The sequence below is a fragment of the Hippopotamus amphibius genome, chromosome 2 (genome assembly GCF_030028045.1).
Source record: "Hippopotamus amphibius kiboko isolate mHipAmp2 chromosome 2, mHipAmp2.hap2, whole genome shotgun sequence".
NCBI lineage: Eukaryota > Metazoa > Chordata > Mammalia > Artiodactyla > Hippopotamidae > Hippopotamus > Hippopotamus amphibius.
In genome coordinates this window covers 198393511-198411752 of record NC_080187.1, presented here as the reverse complement: position 1 = coordinate 198411752, position 18242 = coordinate 198393511, and the positions used below count along the sequence as shown (strand labels likewise).

At 38.0% G+C, this 18242-nt stretch overlaps 1 protein-coding gene across 4 annotated transcripts in view; it reads left to right on the top strand.

The window, feature by feature from the left end:
* The first annotated feature begins 1331 nt into the window (after nucleotides 1–1331).
* Nucleotides 1332–18242, top strand: part of MNS1 (meiosis specific nuclear structural 1) — a 64035-nt gene continuing 47124 nt past the window's right edge. For all 4 annotated transcript variants that reach the window (XM_057722421.1, XM_057722422.1, XM_057722420.1 and 1 more), the window contains exons 1-2: nucleotides 1332–1450; nucleotides 2280–2501. In XM_057722421.1, coding sequence (XP_057578404.1) covers nucleotides 1448–1450; nucleotides 2280–2501 — 225 coding nt within the window. In that variant the 5' untranslated portion in view covers nucleotides 1332–1447. The remainder of the gene's footprint in view (nucleotides 1451–2279; nucleotides 2502–18242) is intronic.

The following is an 18242-nucleotide window of genomic DNA, read 5'->3' as shown; positions in this document are numbered from 1 at the left end:
CATACTGGGAGGGAACTGCTGTACCTTTATCCCCAATAACACTGCCCCGGACGGCACCATAACTAAGGCCCTCAAAGGATTATCATCATTGGCAGACAAACTGGCTAGAAATTCAGAAATTAAAAACCCTGTTACTGGCTGGCTGGAAAAATGGTTCTCAACTTTAGGTGGTTACAAGACTCTAATAATAAGTGTGCTCACAATATTGGGAATTCTCCTATTACTTCCCTGTTTTGTCTCCTTAATTATACGGATAACTTCAAACTTCACTGAAAATTTAGTCGAGAGAAAAACGGCCACCCATGCAGTGATGCTATGGAAATATCAACCAGTAAGTCAAAATGAAAATGAATCTATTGGACCTTAAGTCAGATCCAAGCATCAAAGGGGGGAATGAGGCAGGTTAATAATAAAAACAGGGAAGGACACGGCAAACATAGGAAAATGCAAGCCCCAGGGAATAAATAACTTTTGGCCTCTTTCACAAGACCCTGCCAGGGGCAGCGCAAACATCTGGGCCAACGAGATAAGGAAAAACTAACGTATGCACTCTGACTTCTGTACATTGCTTCTGCATAGATAAACATAGCTATAGGCTCCCAAAAGTGTGGGACCTGGTCTATAAAAGGAGAAGCTCTCCTTTGGTTCAGGGCTCAGTCTTTGGATGTGAATCCACTGGGCCTATACCGGTGCAATAAACATTGCTTCCTGCATTATAAGCCTCAGTGTCCTGCCTACCTCTACCGATTCCTCCAACAGTATCTAACTTGCCAATAAGATAAACCTGACCAACATCCTGCCATCATCTATTTGCTCTCTCATTGGTACCTGGACCTTGTATTACATAGAATAAGATTCACATGGCCCATATATTTTATTCCCCCAATTTACCAACAGCTTCTGTGTGCCACCCACAGTGCACAGTTACTCAGCAAGGGAGACTGTGACCATGCCTTGCATTGCTGAGGACGAAGGCGGTCATCAACCTTGCAGACATGCATTGAGTTTGCAGTATATTCTGTTTATGGAAAGTGACTTTGGCCCCATGTCTTAGACAAAGTTTGCTGTATTTCTCTGTAAACAGTTTCCACACCTCAACTTGGCTCCCAACTCTGCCAAACCCAAGGTTAGTCGCCTGAGGGAAACATTGGGCTCCTAACAGACTGCAGAGGGCTTGCAGCAGGACACATTTGGACTTCCCGCCTGTCTCCTTTAAAGCTATGGAAGTAGCCTCCCTGCTAAGCCTCCCAAGAAGCTCAGCGCTGATTGGATAGGGCTGCGTCCAATGGGAGGCGGTGGCCTTCGCGGTCGGCTCTGTTCCGGTCGGCGCGCTGCGGCGGCCGTTGCCGGGAAACCGCATCAACACCAGAGAGCCCTGCTAGCCTCTCGGTTTACGGCTGGAGGTGGTGGTCGCAGGAGCGGGAGGAAGGGAGTTTCGTCAGCGGAGATGGTGAGCCTGTCGGGGTTCTGGAAACTACTTGGTTGTTTATTGATTTAATTCTAGTTTACAGCCAGCCTGCTTCTAAAAAGGGATTTGAAGTGCCCAATCTGAGAATAAAGTGGGAAACTCATGTTTGCTTCCACAGACCTCGGGTGCTATTGTTTAAGGGACGCTCCTCGTGGCTTCCAGCCGTTTTCGCCTTTCCCAGCAGTATGTTATACCTGCCCGCTAACAATCTTGCTTCCTACATTTCTGGAAATTTGGGAAATGTTTAAGAACCGATGAACAAGTGAATGGAAATAGAGGTCCAGGAGAGAGCGAATGAATAAATAGCAGCGGGCTGAGCTATTAACTGTTTATTAGAAAAACGTGACCGGCTTTTGAACAGCACTTTACGGCCGGGGGGAAGGGTGGAATGAGGAGGAATTCCCTGCGCTGTGGTAAAGAGCTGGGTCTATAGAGTTCAGCTGCACGTCTCTGTTTTTTTTGTTTCTTTGTTTTTTGTTTTAGCTGCACGTCTTTGAATTCTAGTAGGGCCGTTTATTAGCTGAGGAAACTTGGGCCAAGTTGCTTTAACTTTTCATGCCTCAAATATAAGATGGGGAACACTACTGGTACCTCCTTCATTGGTATATTACGTATTTATCGACCACATTTGCTCTTTTATTATGGCATATTTCTCTGAAATTAGGAAGGAAGCCAACAGCCTTTCGTTTGTTACTGTTAGCTGTCTTTGTTTCATTTATTTCTGGGGCTCCATCAATATATTTAAAAAAAGTTAGATTCTGGAATACCAGAGTATGCTTTTTTTGGTTTTTGTTTTTGTTTTCCATTTTAGGCTTCCAAAAGAAGAACTTTGAGCTTCAGTGAAAGGCATCAGAAATTAGTAGATGTAAACTATTGCAAAAAATTGCATGTTGAGGCACTACAAAGGTTACAGAATCAAATAAGGGGCCAAATGGTGCAGAATGAGAATGATGACCGGGCTGAACGCAAAAGGTTCCTCAGATTATTACAGAATGAACAATTTGAGTTGGATATGGAAGAGGCCATTCAAAAGGTAAGTTTTACTATTCATTTTTACATCATTTTTTCCTTCATTTTCCCTTTGGAAACAATGAAAGCCAGCTGTTAATACTGGAGTTGAGTAGATAGACTAAGCGTCAGGCAAAGGTTGCCTCCCTGTGAAGTCAGCCCTGTGTAGCGGTGAAGAGCTGGGATTTTGGAGCTGGACTGCGTGTCTTTGAGTCCTAGTACTGCTATGTGTTGGCTCTGGAACCTTGGGTCGGTTGCTTTTACTTTCGCTGCCTCATCTAGAAAATAAGAAGAATAATAGTTCCTACTTCATAGGATTGTTTTAATAATTAATCAGTTAATACAGGCAGAGCCCTTAGAATAGTTCCTGGTAGAGTAAGCACTCGGGTTTGTTTGCTTGTTTGTTTTTCATAAATATGAAATCCATAATTACTAACTTCCACAGTTTTATTCACATAAGTATAATTCTGTTGCTTTCCCTAAAATTCCAAAGACAAAAATTTAAGAGTATCTTTTTTGAATTAAGAGAGATTAAACATATACATTAAGTGGTAGAAAATGAACACTTATGTATTAACAATGAATTTAGTTGTATTTTTTATTTTTGAAATACTGTCTTGAAGAATTCAGGTGTAATATGTAGGTATGTAACTACTAAAGTGTGGAGACAGTTTTTCAGTGGAAATTTCTGAATGTTTTAAGGGATGTGGGAGGTACAAAAAGGGAAACCAACAAGAAAAGAAATGAGTTCTCATAAATGTGAAAAAGGTGTTCTGATATTTCAGTATTTTTTGAGTGTCTGCTGTATATTCAATGTTTTGTAAGATATTGTGGGGAATGGCAAAAACAAGTTTTAAAAGTGGTATTCATCCTTCTGAGTTTCAAATTCCAGAAGCTTAGACATGATTTTTTAACCCTGAGCAAGAAGATCCTTAGGGATTAGGTTTTCTCCTATTTTTATTCATTTTTCTTTAAAGAAAATCCCAGATATCATATCAGCTCTCTCTTGCATACTTCAGAATACATCTTACAAAATTTGGATTTTTTTTTTTTTAACATAGCTGAGCATAATGCCACTATCTTACCTAATAAAATTATCAATAAATAAATTTTAGGTATCATTTAATACCATTCCATAATCAGATTTCTGTGATTGTATTAAAAGACTATTTTTATAGTTGGTTTGTTTTAATCAGGATCCAAACAAGGTTTATACAGTGTATTTGGTTACATCAGGTCCCTTTTAATCTAAAACAGCCCTTCCTTTGTGCTTTATTTTTTTAACTTCATGTTTAACTTGTTAAAGAAACTAGGCCATTTGCTGTACAGCAGAAACTGACACAGCAGTGTAAAGCAACTATACTCCAGTTAAAAAAAAAAAAAAAGCTAGGCTAGTTGTTTAATAGGGTATCCCACTTTCTGAGTTTATCTGTTTGCTTTCTCAGTCGTTCCTTTATTTTGTTCCTCTATCTCTTATATTTCCTCTAAATGAAAGTTAGCCCTAAAGACGTGACTAGATTTAGGTACAGCTTTTTTGGCAGTCATCCCATGGCGATGCTGTCCTTAATGTTTTATCCCACCGGGAGGCACATGCTGGTTCTAATGTTGATGCTAATGTTGATCAGTGGGTTTAGTGAGGCAGCCTGGTTTCTCCATTGGAAAGATTCACATCAAACTGTAATCTTTGGTTTCACCAATGAATCTTTTTCTTTATTAGAGGTTGCAAAACACTGATTTTCTAATTTTGTTGTTCCTTTCACATTTAATTAGCTGCAATACCTTTGTAAAGAACTTTGCCTCGTCAACCAGGGTACCCTGAAATATAGTTTATTTTTTAAAATAAATTTATTTATTGGTTGTGTTGGGTCTTTGTTGCTGCGTGTGGGCTTTCTCTAGTTGCGGTGAGTGGGGGTTACTCTTCATTGTAGTGTGCAGGCTTCTCACTGTGGTGGCTTTTCCTGTTGCAGAGCACAAGCTCTAGGCATGCAGGCTTCAATAGTTGTGGTGCACAGACTCTGTAGTTGTGGTGCACGGGCTTAGTTGTGGATCTTCCTGGACCAGGGATCGAACCCGTGTCCCTTGCGTTGGCAGGCAGATTCTTTATCACTGCGCCACAAGGGAAGTCCCTGAAATATAGTTTTTACTGGAAAGGGAGATAAATAATTTTCAGAGTAAGAACTGGTGCCCTAGTCACTTCCATTGGTGTATGCCTGTGTTGTTTTTTACAATTTTGTTTTCTTTAGCTTTGGACTTTTTCTCTCTCTCTCTCTTTTTTTTTCCTTTTTCTGAACTTGCCCATTGGCTATTTCTTTTTTTTTTTTTTGAGGTACACGAAGGTCAAACATCTGTATTTATACACATATACCCATATCCACTCACTCCCTCGACTCCCCCCCACCCTCCAAGGCATCATCCATCATCCAGCTGAGCTCCCTTTGTTATACCGCAACTTCCCACTGGCTATCTATTTTACAGTTGGTAGTATATATATGTCTGTGCTACTCTCTCACTTTGTCTCAGCTTCCCCTTCACCCCCTGCCCCCCCAAACCTCAAGTTCTCCAGTCCATTCTCTGCATCTGCGTCCTTGTTCTTGTCTTGTCACTGAGTTCATCAGTACCATTTTTAGATTCCATATATATGAGTTAGCATACAATATTTGTCTTTCTCTTTCTAACTTACTTCACTCTATATGACAGACTCTAGGTCTATCCACCTCAGTACATATAGCTCCATTTCATTCCTTTTTATAGCTGAGTAATATTCCATTGTATATATATATGCCACATCTTCTTTATCCATTCATTTGTTGATGGGCATTTAGGTTGCTTCCATGTCCTGGCTATTGTAAAAATTGCTGCAATAAACATTATGGTACGTTTCTTTTCGGATTATGGTTTTCTCTGGGTATATGCCCAGGAGTGGGATTACTGGATCATATGGCAGTTCTATGTTTAGTTTTTTAAGGAATCTCCAAACTGTTTTCCATAGTGGCTGTAACAACTTACATTCCCACCAACAGTGCAAGAGAGTTCCCTTTTCTCCACACCCTCTCCAACATTTGTTTCCAGATTTTGTGATGATGGCCATTCTGACCAGTGTGAGGTGATACCTCATTGTGGCTTTGACTTGCATTTCCCTGATGATTAGTGATGTTGAGCATCTTTTCATGTGTTTGTTGGCCATCTGTATGTCTTCTTTGGAGAAATGTCTATTTAGGTCTTCCACCCATTTGTGGACTGGGTTATTCACTTTTTTGGTATTAAGCTGCATGAGCTGCTTGTATATTCTGGAGATTAATCCTTTGTCCGTTGTTTCATAGGCAATTATTTTTTCCCATTCTGAGGGTTGCCTTCTAGTCTTGTTTATGGTTTCTTTCGCTGTGCAAAAGCTTTTAAGTTTCATGAGGTCCCATTTGTTTATTCTTGATTTTATTTCCCTGATTCTAGGAGGTGGGTCGAAAAGGATCTTGCTTTGATGGATGTCATAGGGTGTTCTACCTGTGTTTTCCTCTAGGAGTTTGATAGTGTCTGGCCTTACACTTAGGTCTTTAATCCATTTGGAGTTTATTTTTGTGTATGGTGTTAGGACGTGTTCTAATTTCATTCTTTTACATGTTGCTGTCCAATTTTCCCAGCACCACCTATTGAAGAGGCTGTCTTTTTTCCATTGTATATTCTTGCCTCCTTTGTCAAAGATAAGGTGCCCGTATGTGTTTGGGCTTACCTCTGAGTTCTCTATTCTGTTCCATTGATCTTCCTTTCTATTTTGTGCCAGTACCATACTGTCTTGATTACTATGGCCTTGTAGTATAGTTTGAAGTCAGGAAGCCTGATTCCACCAACTCCATTTTTCCTTCTCAAGATTGCTTTGGCTATTTGGCATCTTTTGCATTTCCATACAAGTTGTAAGATTTCTTGTTCTAGTTCTGTGAAAAATGCCATTGGTAATTTGATAGGGATTGAATTGAATCTGTAAATTGCTTTGGGTAGTACAGTCATTTTCACGATGTTGATTCTTCCAATCCAGGAACATGGTATGTCCCTCCATCTGTTTGTGTCGCCTTTGATTTCTTTCATCAGTGTCTTAAAGTTTTCTGCATACAGATCTTTTGTCTCCTTAGGCAGGTTTATTCCTAGGTATTTTATTCTTTTTGTTGCAATGGTAAATGGCAGAGTTTCCTTAATTTCTCTTTCTGCTCTTCCATTGTTAGTGTATAGGAATGCAAGAGATTTCTTTGCATTAATTTTGTATCCTGCTACTTTACTAAATTCCTTAATTAGTGCTAGCAGTTTTCTGGTAGAATCTTTAGGGTTTTCCATGTATAATATCATGTCATCTGCAAAGAGTGACAATTTTACTTCTTCTTTTCCAATTTGGATTCCTTTTATTTCTTTTTCTTCTCTGATTGCTGTGGCTAAAACTTCCAAAACTATGTTGAATAGTAATGGTGAGAGTGGACACCCTTGTCTTGTTCCTGTTCTTAGAGGGAATTCTTCCAGTTTTTCCCCATTGAGAACGATGTTGGCTTTTGGTTTCTCATATATGGCTTTTATTATGTTGAGGTAATTTCCTTCTATGCCCATTTTCTGGAGAGCTTTTATCATAAATGGATGTTGAACTTTGTCAAAAGCTTTTTCTGCATCTATTGAGATGATCATGTGGTTTTTATCCTTTAATTTGTTGATATGGTGTATCACGTTGATTGATTTGCGTATATTGAAGAATCCTTGCATCCCAGGGATAAACCCCACTTGATCATGGTGTATGATTTTTTTAATGTGCTGTTGGAGTCTGTTAGCTAGTATTTTGTTGAGGATTTTTGCATCTATATTCATCAGTGATATTGGCCTGTAATGTTATTTTTTTGTGATATCTTTGCCTGGTTTTGGTATCAGGGTGATGGTGGCCTCATAGAATGAGTTTGGGAATGTTCCTCCTTCTGCTATATTTTGGAAGAGTTTGAGAAGGATAGGTGTTCGCTCTTCTCTAAATGTTTGATAGAATTCACCCGTGAATCCATCTGGCCCTGGGCTTTTGTGTGTTGGGAGATTTTTAATCACAGTTTCAATTTCTGTACTTGTGATTGGTCTGTTCATAGTTTCTAATTCTTCCTGGTTCAGTCTTGGAAGATTGTATTTTTCTCAGAATTTATCCATTTCTTCTGGGTTTTCCAATTTATTGGCATATAGTTGCTTGTAGTAGTCTCTCATGATCTTTTGCATTTCTGTGTTGTACGTTGTTACTTCTTTTTCATTTCTAATTCTGTTGATTTGCATCTTCTCCCTTTTTTTCTTGATGAGTCTGCCTAATGGTTTATCAATTTTGTTAATCTTCTCAAAGAACCAGCTTTTAGTTTTATTAATTTTTGCTATTGCTTCCTTCCTTTCTTTTTCATTTATTTCTGCTCTGATCTTTATGATTTCTTTCCTTCTGCTCACTTTGGCATTTCTTTGTTCTTCTTTCTCTAATTGTTTTAGGTGTAAGTTTAGGTTGTTTATTTGATATTTTTCTTGTTTCTTAAGGTAGGACTGTATTGCTATAAACTTCCCTCTTAGAACTGCTTTTGCTGCATCCCATAGGTTTTGGGTTGTTGTGTCTTCATTGTTGTTTGTTTCTAGGTATTTTATGATTTCCTCTGATTTCTTTAATGATTTCTTGGTTGTTTAATAGTGAATTGTTTAGCCTCCATGTGTTTGTATTTTTTGCAGGTTTTTTCCTGTAATTGATATCTAGTCTCATGGCGTTGTGGTCTGAGAAGATGCTTGATATGATTTCAATTTTCTTGAATTTGCTGAGGTTTGATTTATGATCCAAGATGTGATCTATCCTGTAAAATGTTCCGTGTGCACTTGAGAAGAAAGTGTATCCTGTCGTTTTTGGATGGACTGTCCTATAAATATCAATTAAGTTGAGATGGTCTAATGTATATTTTAAAGCTTGTGTGTCTTTATTTGTTTTCTGTTTGGATAATCTGTCCATTGATGTAAGTGGGGTGTTCAAGTCTCCCACTATTATTGTGTTACTGTTGATGTCCCCTTTTATAGCTGTTAGCATTTGCCTTCTGTATTGAGGTGCTCCTATGTTGGGGGCATAGATATTTACCATTGTGATATGTTCTTCTTGAATGGATCCCTTAATCATTATGTAGTGTCCTTCTTTGTCTTTAGTAATATTCTTTAAAGTCTAATGTGTCTGATATGAGTATTGCTACTCCAGCTTTCTTTTGAGTTCCATTTGCATGGAATATCTTTTTCCATCCCTTTACTTTCAGTCTATATGTATCCCTTGGTCTGAAGTGGGTTTCTTGTAGGCAGCATATAGAAGGGTCTTGTCTTTGTATCCATTCAGCCAGTCTGTGTCTTTTGGTTGGAGCATTTAATCCATTTACATTTAAGGTGATTATTGACATATGTCTTCCGATTACCATTTTCTTACTTGTTTTGGGTTTGTATTTGTAGGTGTTTTCCTTTTCTTGTGTTTCCTACTTAGAGAAGTTCCTTTAGCACTTGTTGTAAGGCTGGTTTGGTGGTGCTGAATTCTCTTAACTTTTGCTTGTCTGGAAAGCTTTTGATTTCTCCCTCAAATCTGAATGAGATTCTTGCTGGGTAGAGTATTCTTGGCTGTAGGTTTTTCTCTTTCAGGACTGTCAGTATATCCTGCCATTCCCTTCTGGCCTGCAGAGTTTCTGTAGAAAGGTCCACTGTTATCCTTATGGGTCTTCCTTTATATGTTGTTTGTTGCTTTTCTCTTGCTGCTTTTAATATTTTTTCTTTGTGTTTAATTGTTGTTAGTTTGATTAATATGTGCCTTGGTGTATTTCTCTTTGGGTTTATTCTGTATGGGGCTCTCAGTGCTTCTTGGACTTGGTGAATTATTTCCTTTCCCATGTTGGGGAAGTTTTCCACTATAACCTCTTCAAATATTTTCTCAGACCCTTTCTTGTTCTCTTCTTCTTCTGGGATGCCTATAATTCGAATGTTGTTACGCTTAATGTTATCACTGAGGTCTCTGAGACTGTCTTCTATTCTTTTTATTCTTTTTTCTTTTTCCTGCTCTGTGGCATTTATTTCCCCCATTCTATCTTCCAACTCACTTATTCGTCCTTCTGCCTCAGTCATTCTGCTGGTTATACTATCTATAGTATTTTTAGTTTTAGTTATTTTGTTATCCATTGTTGTTTGTTTGTTCTTTAGTTCTTCTGAGTTCTTATGAACTGTTTCTTGTACTTTATTTTGTTATCGAGATTTTGTATCATTTTTACTCTCATTACTCTGAATTCTTTTTCAGCCATTTTTCCTATTTCCTCTTCATTTTTTTGGTCTTGTGGGTTTTTTTCCTGCTCCTTTGCCTGTATGGTGTTTCTTTGTTTCCTCATGGTAGTCCAGACTTCTGGGGTTGCTTGTCCTGGTGATAAAGGGGTTTATAGAAGACTGTCCAAGCCTCAGATTAATGTCCCAGTGTTGGGTTAAACAAATACCAAGTCTAGGAAACACATACATGTATAAGACACACAATTACTGAACTAAGATAAAGACAAAAACCTAATATTAAATACCAAGGCAGTGTGTCATCTGGAGAATAGAGCAAGGAGTCTGAGCAGATTGCTTATATGTTAAGATAAAATAAACTAAAAATGGATGGAAGACAGGGGAACAGAAGATTGTAGTGTCTTGGAAGTATGTAAATAAAAAGAAGGGAATAGAAATGTATAAAGGATATAGATGAAAGGAAGGTAGGAGAGATATATAGTCTGTACTACCAAAAACTTAGCTAGAAATAGAAGTATATAAAAAGGCTAAAAATAAACATAGAATAAAAAATAGAATAAAAAAATATGTTATAAAACTTGTAGATCCCTTAGGACTAAGATTGTAATTAATAAAAAAAAAAAAACAAAAAAACCTGGAACTGATCCCAGAATGGACCAGTTCAATAGAATTGATACTAATATTTCTCTTTCCTTAGTGTTTCAGCTGTAAGTGTCCTGCTCGCCTTGGGTTTTTTGTATTATTTTGTGATCAGCAGAGCTTCCTTTATTGTTCATCTGTAAACGTTGGTGTGTGGGGAGGGAGAGGGTACAGTAGTGGCTCCTTCCCCTGGGAGTGAGTGAGCAGTGGCGCTCTGTCATTTCAGTTGGGCTTGGAGGTGCCTGTTGCAGAGGGGCGCCGGTGGCTCAGGTGTAAACAGAATGTCTCAGAGTTGGGCCTCTCTCCCGGCTTCTTTGTTCTCGGCAGCCTCCCTGCTGCCTGCGTTCCAAGGGGTTTTAATCTAGCCCTGCCCGAGGGCCTGAGGGTCCCTGTTATCCCTGAGTGCCTTAGGTGGCCCACAGGGGTCCTTCCATTGCCTGCTGCAGGTGCCTAAAGAGAGAGAGAGGCTATGCCCACGGCTCCTCCCCCCCGCCCGTGAGCCTGCAGCATCCAGCTGCCATCATGGCCGGGCAGCTCTCAGGGTCAGGCACTCCTCGCCGTGGGCCTCTTCCCTCCTGTCCTCTTGGTCTGTCACCTTACTGGCCACAGTTTTTCTCACCCTGAACCAGCTCTCCAGTTCCCATGCTCCCGCTCCCGGACCCTCTGTTCAACTGTGAATCGGTGTCTTAGTCCGGGAATGCTGAGCTGTGGTGCGGACCCACCATGTGTTTCTCACTCCCTCCCATCTGCCACAGCTCAGCCACTTCACTCTCTTTGAGCCCTCGTAGATGCCTCCCTACCAGTTATGTTGGGATCCTTGCAGTCCTTTCTGGTGTCCGAGGTCGTCTGCTGGTGTTCAGTTGGTTCTCTGTGGGATTTATTGCATCTTTTGGTGCGTTCCCAATGCATCTGTGGAGAGGGATGCATTCCACATCCCTCTACTTTGCCACCATCTTTTCCGATCCAGACTTTTTCTCTTTTTAAAATTATTTATTTGGACTCTTGGGTCTTTATATACTTGAATTAATTATATCAATATTTATTATTCTTTTTCATGGTCAAATTGTCCTGCCTTTGGCCAGTGGATGCCCTTTTATTGCTTCCGTGTCCTTTTGACAAGACTCCCTTAATCTGTGGCAGCTTCCTTGCTTTTTGTCAGAACAAAATGTTACAGGCTAGGAATCGTTAATTTTATGTGTCAACTTGACTGGGCCATGGATATTTGGTCGGACATTATTTTGGGTGTTTTTGGATTTAACATTTACATCTACAAAATTAACATTTAAATTAGTAGACTGAGTAAAGCAGGTTTTCCTCCCTAGTGTGGGTGGACCTCATCCTATCAGTGAAGGCTTGAATAGAGCAAAAAGACTTAGTAAGAGGAAACTGCTCCTCCCTGATTGCCTTCCAACTAGGATATTAGCTTTTTTTCCTGTCTTCACCCTTGAACTGAAATGTCAACTCTTACTGAGTCTCAAGCCTGCCAGCCTTCAGATAGGAACTTACACCACTGGCTTTCAGGCCTTTGGGCTTAGCCTGAAACTATATCATTGGCTGTTCTCTGTCTGCAGCTTTCCAACTCACCTTGCAGATCCTGGGACTTGCCTGCTTCTGTAATTGCTTGAGCTGATTCCTTATTATATTGTTTCTGTTTCTCTGGAAAACCCTAATACAGGGTTCATCTTAGAAATTTCTTGCTTCATACCTGGAATTGGCCATTGTATCAAGTTCTATTATCATTTCGTGGAAATAATATTTAGAGACAGTTTTGGGTTTGGATATGCTTATTATTCTTGGGTGTTAGATATGCTTATTATTGTATTGGTTCTAGGTCTTTTCAGCAAATAGAACTTGGAAATATGCATATTTTTAACTTTTTAGGATAAGTTTAGTTTTATAGAATAGTTGAAAAAATAATATAAAAATTCCTATATACTTTTGACCTGACTTCCCTTTATGTTAATGTCTAACATAATCATAGGACAGTTATCAAAATAAAGAAATTAGCCTTGGCACTATACTGTTAACTAAACTGTGATATTTATTCAGATTTCATCAGTTTTTCCACTAACACCTTTTTTTTTATTCCAGGATTACAATTTGCATTTAGTTGTCAGATCTCCTTAGTCTCCTCCACTCTGTGAGTTCCTTCCTTTTTCCTGTCTTTCATGACCTTGACAGTTTTTAAGATTATAGTTCATTTGTTATATTAGTTTTCTGTTGTTGTGTAACAAATTAGGAGAAACTTAGTGGCTTAAAACAACATCCTTTTATTACCTCACAATTTCTCAGGTCAAAAGTCCAGGCATGGTGTAGCTGGATTGTCTGCTTGGTCTCACAAGGCTGAAATCAAGGTGTTGCCTGGGATTCATTCTCATCTGGATCTTGGGACTTCTTCTCAGCTCATTTAAGTTGTCAGCAGAGTTCATGTTCTTGTAGTTGTGAGCCTGAAGTTTTCATCTCCCAGAGGTTGCTGACATTCCTTGCCACATGACCCTCTCTACACATGCAGTTTACTTGCTTTTTTGGGACCACAAGTTGTTCCAGACTCAGCTTATTCTTTCCTTTCCTTGGAATCAACCAGTTCTCTAAGAAGACTTGGTTCCTTTTATTGGAGAATGGTATTTAGAAACCAAGGTCTGAATGATAGATTGTGCTTATCAATACTGGGGTTTTACTGGTCTACTCCCTCTAGGTGAAAGAACTAGAAAATAACCATACACACACATCTGTGTTTACATTTGTGTATGTGTGTGTCTGTCTGCATGTATTTATTAATTTAAAAAAACCAAGAGTCTGCATTGGAACTGCTGACTTCAATCTTGCACCACAGGGGTCATTTTACAGTCTTTCCCCTTTCCTTATTTGTAATTGCATTCTCCCAACAAAAATAAAGCTGGCTCTCACCTACAATATATTTATTTATTCTTTCAAACCTAGAATACAAATAGTTTCAGAATTGCTAACCTGCATGCTTGTGAACAACAAATTTACTTACTACAGTACACATTTGGGTACAGTTCTTTTGTCTTTAGCCTTGCAATCTCTAGTCAAACACTTTTTTCCAAAGGTACTTATGTGCACTCCTACCTATCTCCTTCATTGTGGTTATTTGATTGATTTTAGCTTGGTAGGTTTTTTAGTGATTGATTTTTAATACAGTTAATTTGTTATTCTCTGCATTCCACTGTCCTCTCTCTGATTAATTTTTTTTTTAATGTTGAGATAATTACGTATCCTTGGGAAGGTGCAAAGATAGTACAGAGAGGTGCACAGTGCCCTTGGACAGTTTCCCCCAATGGTTACATCTTACACACTGTAGGACGATATCAAACCCTGTAAAATGACATTGCTATGTTATGTGTATATACTTCTATGTCATTTAATCACATGTGGAGCTTTATGCAACCACCACCTCATTCAAGATACAGAACTATTCCATCACCACCAAGACCTCATTCAGTTGAACACGTCCTTCAATCCCCACTATGCCTGGAAATCACTCATTTGTTTTCCATATCTATAATTAGGTTATTTCAAGAATGTTATTTTAAAAAAAGGATGTTATATACAGTCATGTGTAATTCCATATGTATGTGGAATCATATGTCTGTAACCTTTGAATAGGCTTTTTTCACTCCACATAATGCTCTTGAGATTCATTCATGTTGTTGGATGTGTTAATAGTTGATTCCTTTTTATTATTAAGTAGTAGTAGTACATAGTATGGACGTAGTAGTTGATTTCATTTTAAATTTGCATATTATAAAATTCATTATTTGTGAGGTAGAGTTCTATGGATTTTGGCAACTGCATAGATTACTGTTTCCACCATCACAATGTCATACAAAGCATTCCATCACACAAAAGTTGCCCCATACTGCCACTTTGTAGTCAGCCACTCACACCTCCCCTAATCCCTGGAAAACATTGAATTTTTTGTCCAATAGTTTTATCTTTTCCATAGTATCCCATAAATGGAATTATATAATGTCACCTTTTGGGTCTGACTTCTTTCACTTAGCAAGACAAATTTAAGATTTTGTGTTGCACGAATCATTCATTTTAATTGCTGAAAGGTATAGTAGTATTCTATTATATGGATGTACCACAGTATCCATTTGCAGTATGAAGGAAATTTGAGTTGTTTTCAGTTTTGGGCAAATGTGAACAAAATTGAATACAACCTTTGTATGAACATAAATTTTCATTTCTCTTGGTTATATATGTAGAGTAGGATGGTTGGGTCATATGGTATGTATAAGATTCATTTTATATGAAACTGCCAAATTGTTTTCGAGAGTTACTGCACTGCTTTGCATTTCCCCAAGTAATGTATAAGAATTCCAATTGCTTTGTGTCCTCACCAGTACTTGCTGTTGCTTTTTGTTTATTGAAATTTTTATTGAGATAGTTATAGATTCATATGCAGTCGTAAGAAATAATACATAAAGATCCTATATATCCTGTACCCAATTTCTCCCAATGGTACATCTTGCAAAAGTATAGTACAATATCACAAACAAGATATCAACAATGATGCAGTCCATCAGTCTTGTTCAGATTTCCCCAGTTTTACGTGTGTGTGTGTTTAGTTCTATATAGTTTATAACGTGTAGCTTTGTATATATAACACCACAGCCAAGATCCAGAAGAGTTCCATGATCACAAGGATCCCACATTTTGTCCTTTTATAAGCATAGCCATCTCTTTCTTGTACAGCCCTACCTCAGCCCTCACTCTAGCAATCACTATGTTCTCCATTTCTATAATTTTGTCACTTAAAGAATGTTACATTTACAACTTATCAGTCAAAAGAAAAAAAATTTTTTAATGAGCAAAGGATTTCAATAGCCATTTCTCCAAAGAAGATATGCAAGTGAGCAATAAGCACAAAAAATGATGTTCAACATTAGTCATTAGGGAGATGCAAATCTAAACCACGAGATACCCCTTTAGACCCAGGAGGACTGTTACAGTGGGAAGAAAACAGAGGAAAATAAGTGTTGGAACCCTTGTACAAGGGTGAGTCAAAACTTATCCACACCCTTGCTGTAGAATTTATTTTAATTAGCTTTTAGAAAAGACAGATACATCATTTTTCGACATAATCTCCTTGCTTTTCAATACACTTTGTCCATCTGTCAACAAGCTTTCATATTCCTCATTAAAAAATGTTTTAGGCTGAGCTGTGAGGCACAAATGCACCACTGTCTTCACTTCTTCATCAGAAGTGAATCTTCGTCCTCGTAGGGCTGCTTTCAGGTCAAAGAGGTCAAAGTCCGATGGAGCTACTTCTCTATCCATTCATACATACTTCTTTGCAGCAAAACACTTTCTCCATACTGCGCACAATGTCTTTGATAAATAATGGCACCAGGTACACCCTCAGTCCACAAAAACGAATCACTGCACACTGCTCTTCTTTCATGCAGATCATAAGTGGAGCATCCATTTTTGCTCTCACTGTAGTTACAAATGAACTGATGTAACACGTTCACACCTGCACAGCAGTGACTGGGGAGACAGTAGCCTTGAATGGAAAGCACAAATAAGACAGTACGGGCAACAGAAGTTTTAATATAACTGCGGTGCAGATAAGTTTTGATTCACGCTCATACATTGCTGCTGGAAATGTAAAATGGTGTAGTGGCTGTGGAAAACAGTTTGGTAGTTCCTCAAAAAGTTAAGCATGGTTATTGTATTATACAGCAGTACACTCCTATGCATATGACCAAGATAATTGAAAATCTATGTCCACACACAGACTTTTACACAAATGTTCATTTTGGCATTAATCATGATAGCCAAATAAGTGGAAACAACCCAAATGCCCATCAGCTTGTGAATGGATAAATAAAATGTTATAGCTATACAATTGTATATTAAACAACCATAAAAAGGTATGTATTACTGATATGCACTGCAACATAGGTGAACGTTGAAAGCATTATGCTAAATGAAAGAAGCCAAACACAAAAAGGCCACATATTGCATGATTTCTTTTAAATGAAATATCTAGAATAGGCAAATTCATACAGATAGAAAGTAGACTAGTGGTTGAGGGGTAAAGAGAATGGTGAGTGACTGCTAACAGGTATGGGGTTTCTTTTGGGGGGTGATAAAAATGTTCTGTAATGTTGAAAACTCACATCCACACAAAACCTGCACATTGATGTTTATGGCAGCTTTATTCATAATTGCCAAAATTTGTAAGCAACTAAGATGTCCTTCAGTAGGTGAATGGATAAATCAACCAGAAAATAGAGTACTAGTCAGTGCTGAAAGAAATGAGCTATTAAGCCATGGAGAGACAGGGAAAAAACCTTAAATGTGTATTAGTAAGTGAAAGAAGCCAATCTGAAAAGGCTACATAATGTATGATTTCAACTATATGACATTCTGGAAAGGTGAAACAATGAGGATAGTAAAAAGATCAGTGGTTGCCAGGGGTTTTGGGGAGGGTGGAATGAATAAGCAGAGCACAGAGGATTTTTAGGGCAGTGAAACTATGTATGATACTGTAATAGTAGACACATGTCATCATACAATTGTCTAAAACCACAGAATATATAACACCAAGAATGAACAGTAAGGTAAACTATGGACTTTGGGTGTTACTGATGTGTCAGTGTAGGTTTATTGATTGTAGCAAATGTCCTCTCTGATGTTGATAGTGAGGGAGCTGTGCATGTGTGTGGGCAGAGTATATATGGGAACTCTGTTCTCCTCAGTTTTGCTCTGAACACAATACTGCTCCAGATAATAGTCTATTAAAAAAAAAAGTTCTGGATCTAAGTGGTGGTGTTGGTTGCACAACATTGTGAATGTCCTAAAACACTGCTGAGTCATGAAATGTGAATTTTATGCTGTGTGAATTATATTTCAGGTTTAAAATAGAACATGGTCCAAGAACATTATATAAATAGGATCAAACAGTATGTAACCTTCTGGGATTGGATTGTTTCACTCAGCGTAATTCCTAGAGATTCATCCAAATTGTATGAATACTCATTCATACAAAATACAGTAGTTTGTATGAATATTCTTTTTTGTTGCTGAGCAGTGTTCCATAGTGTGGATATACCACAATCTATTTGACCATTCACCTGTTGAAGAATGTCTGGGTATTTTCAATTGGCTATTTTGAATAAATCTGCTGTAAACATTAGAGTACAAGTTTTTTAATAAACATGTTTTTGTTTCTCTGGGATAAATGCTGAAGAGTACAACTGTTGAGTTGTATTGTAAAAACTATTTTCCAGAGTAGCTGTACCATTTTACATTCTCACCCAGTGAGTAATGCATTTTCTCACCAGCATTTGGTTTTGCTGCTACTTTTTATTTTAGTTATTCCAGTAGGTATGTAGTGATATATCATTGTAGTTTTAACTTGAATTTCCTGATGTCTAATGATATTGAACATCTTTTCATGTGCATATTTCATGTGCATATTCTTTCCTAAATACAGAATTTAATCAAGCCTGTAGATCTTTCTACCATTTTATAGGAAATACAAAAGAGAAAAGATATCCTGGGGAAGCAATCTGTCAGATTCAGAATGTGGACATTCTGTGGGACATATGCCCTTATTTCTATAACAAATCAGTGCCTTTGCAGAGTGGGGGACTGTGTGAGGAGACTGTTAAAAATAAAAGAGACTTAAGAGAAATAATAATAATAACTTAAGAGAAATCCAAACAATATATGGACCTTGTTTGGATTTTGATTTGAGCAACAACAAAAAAAGAGGATTTGAGACAGCTAGGGAAACCTGAATATGGACAAGTTATTAGACCTTACTAAGGAATTGTTGTTAATTTATTTCAGTTTATTAATGGTATGGTTATATAAGAAG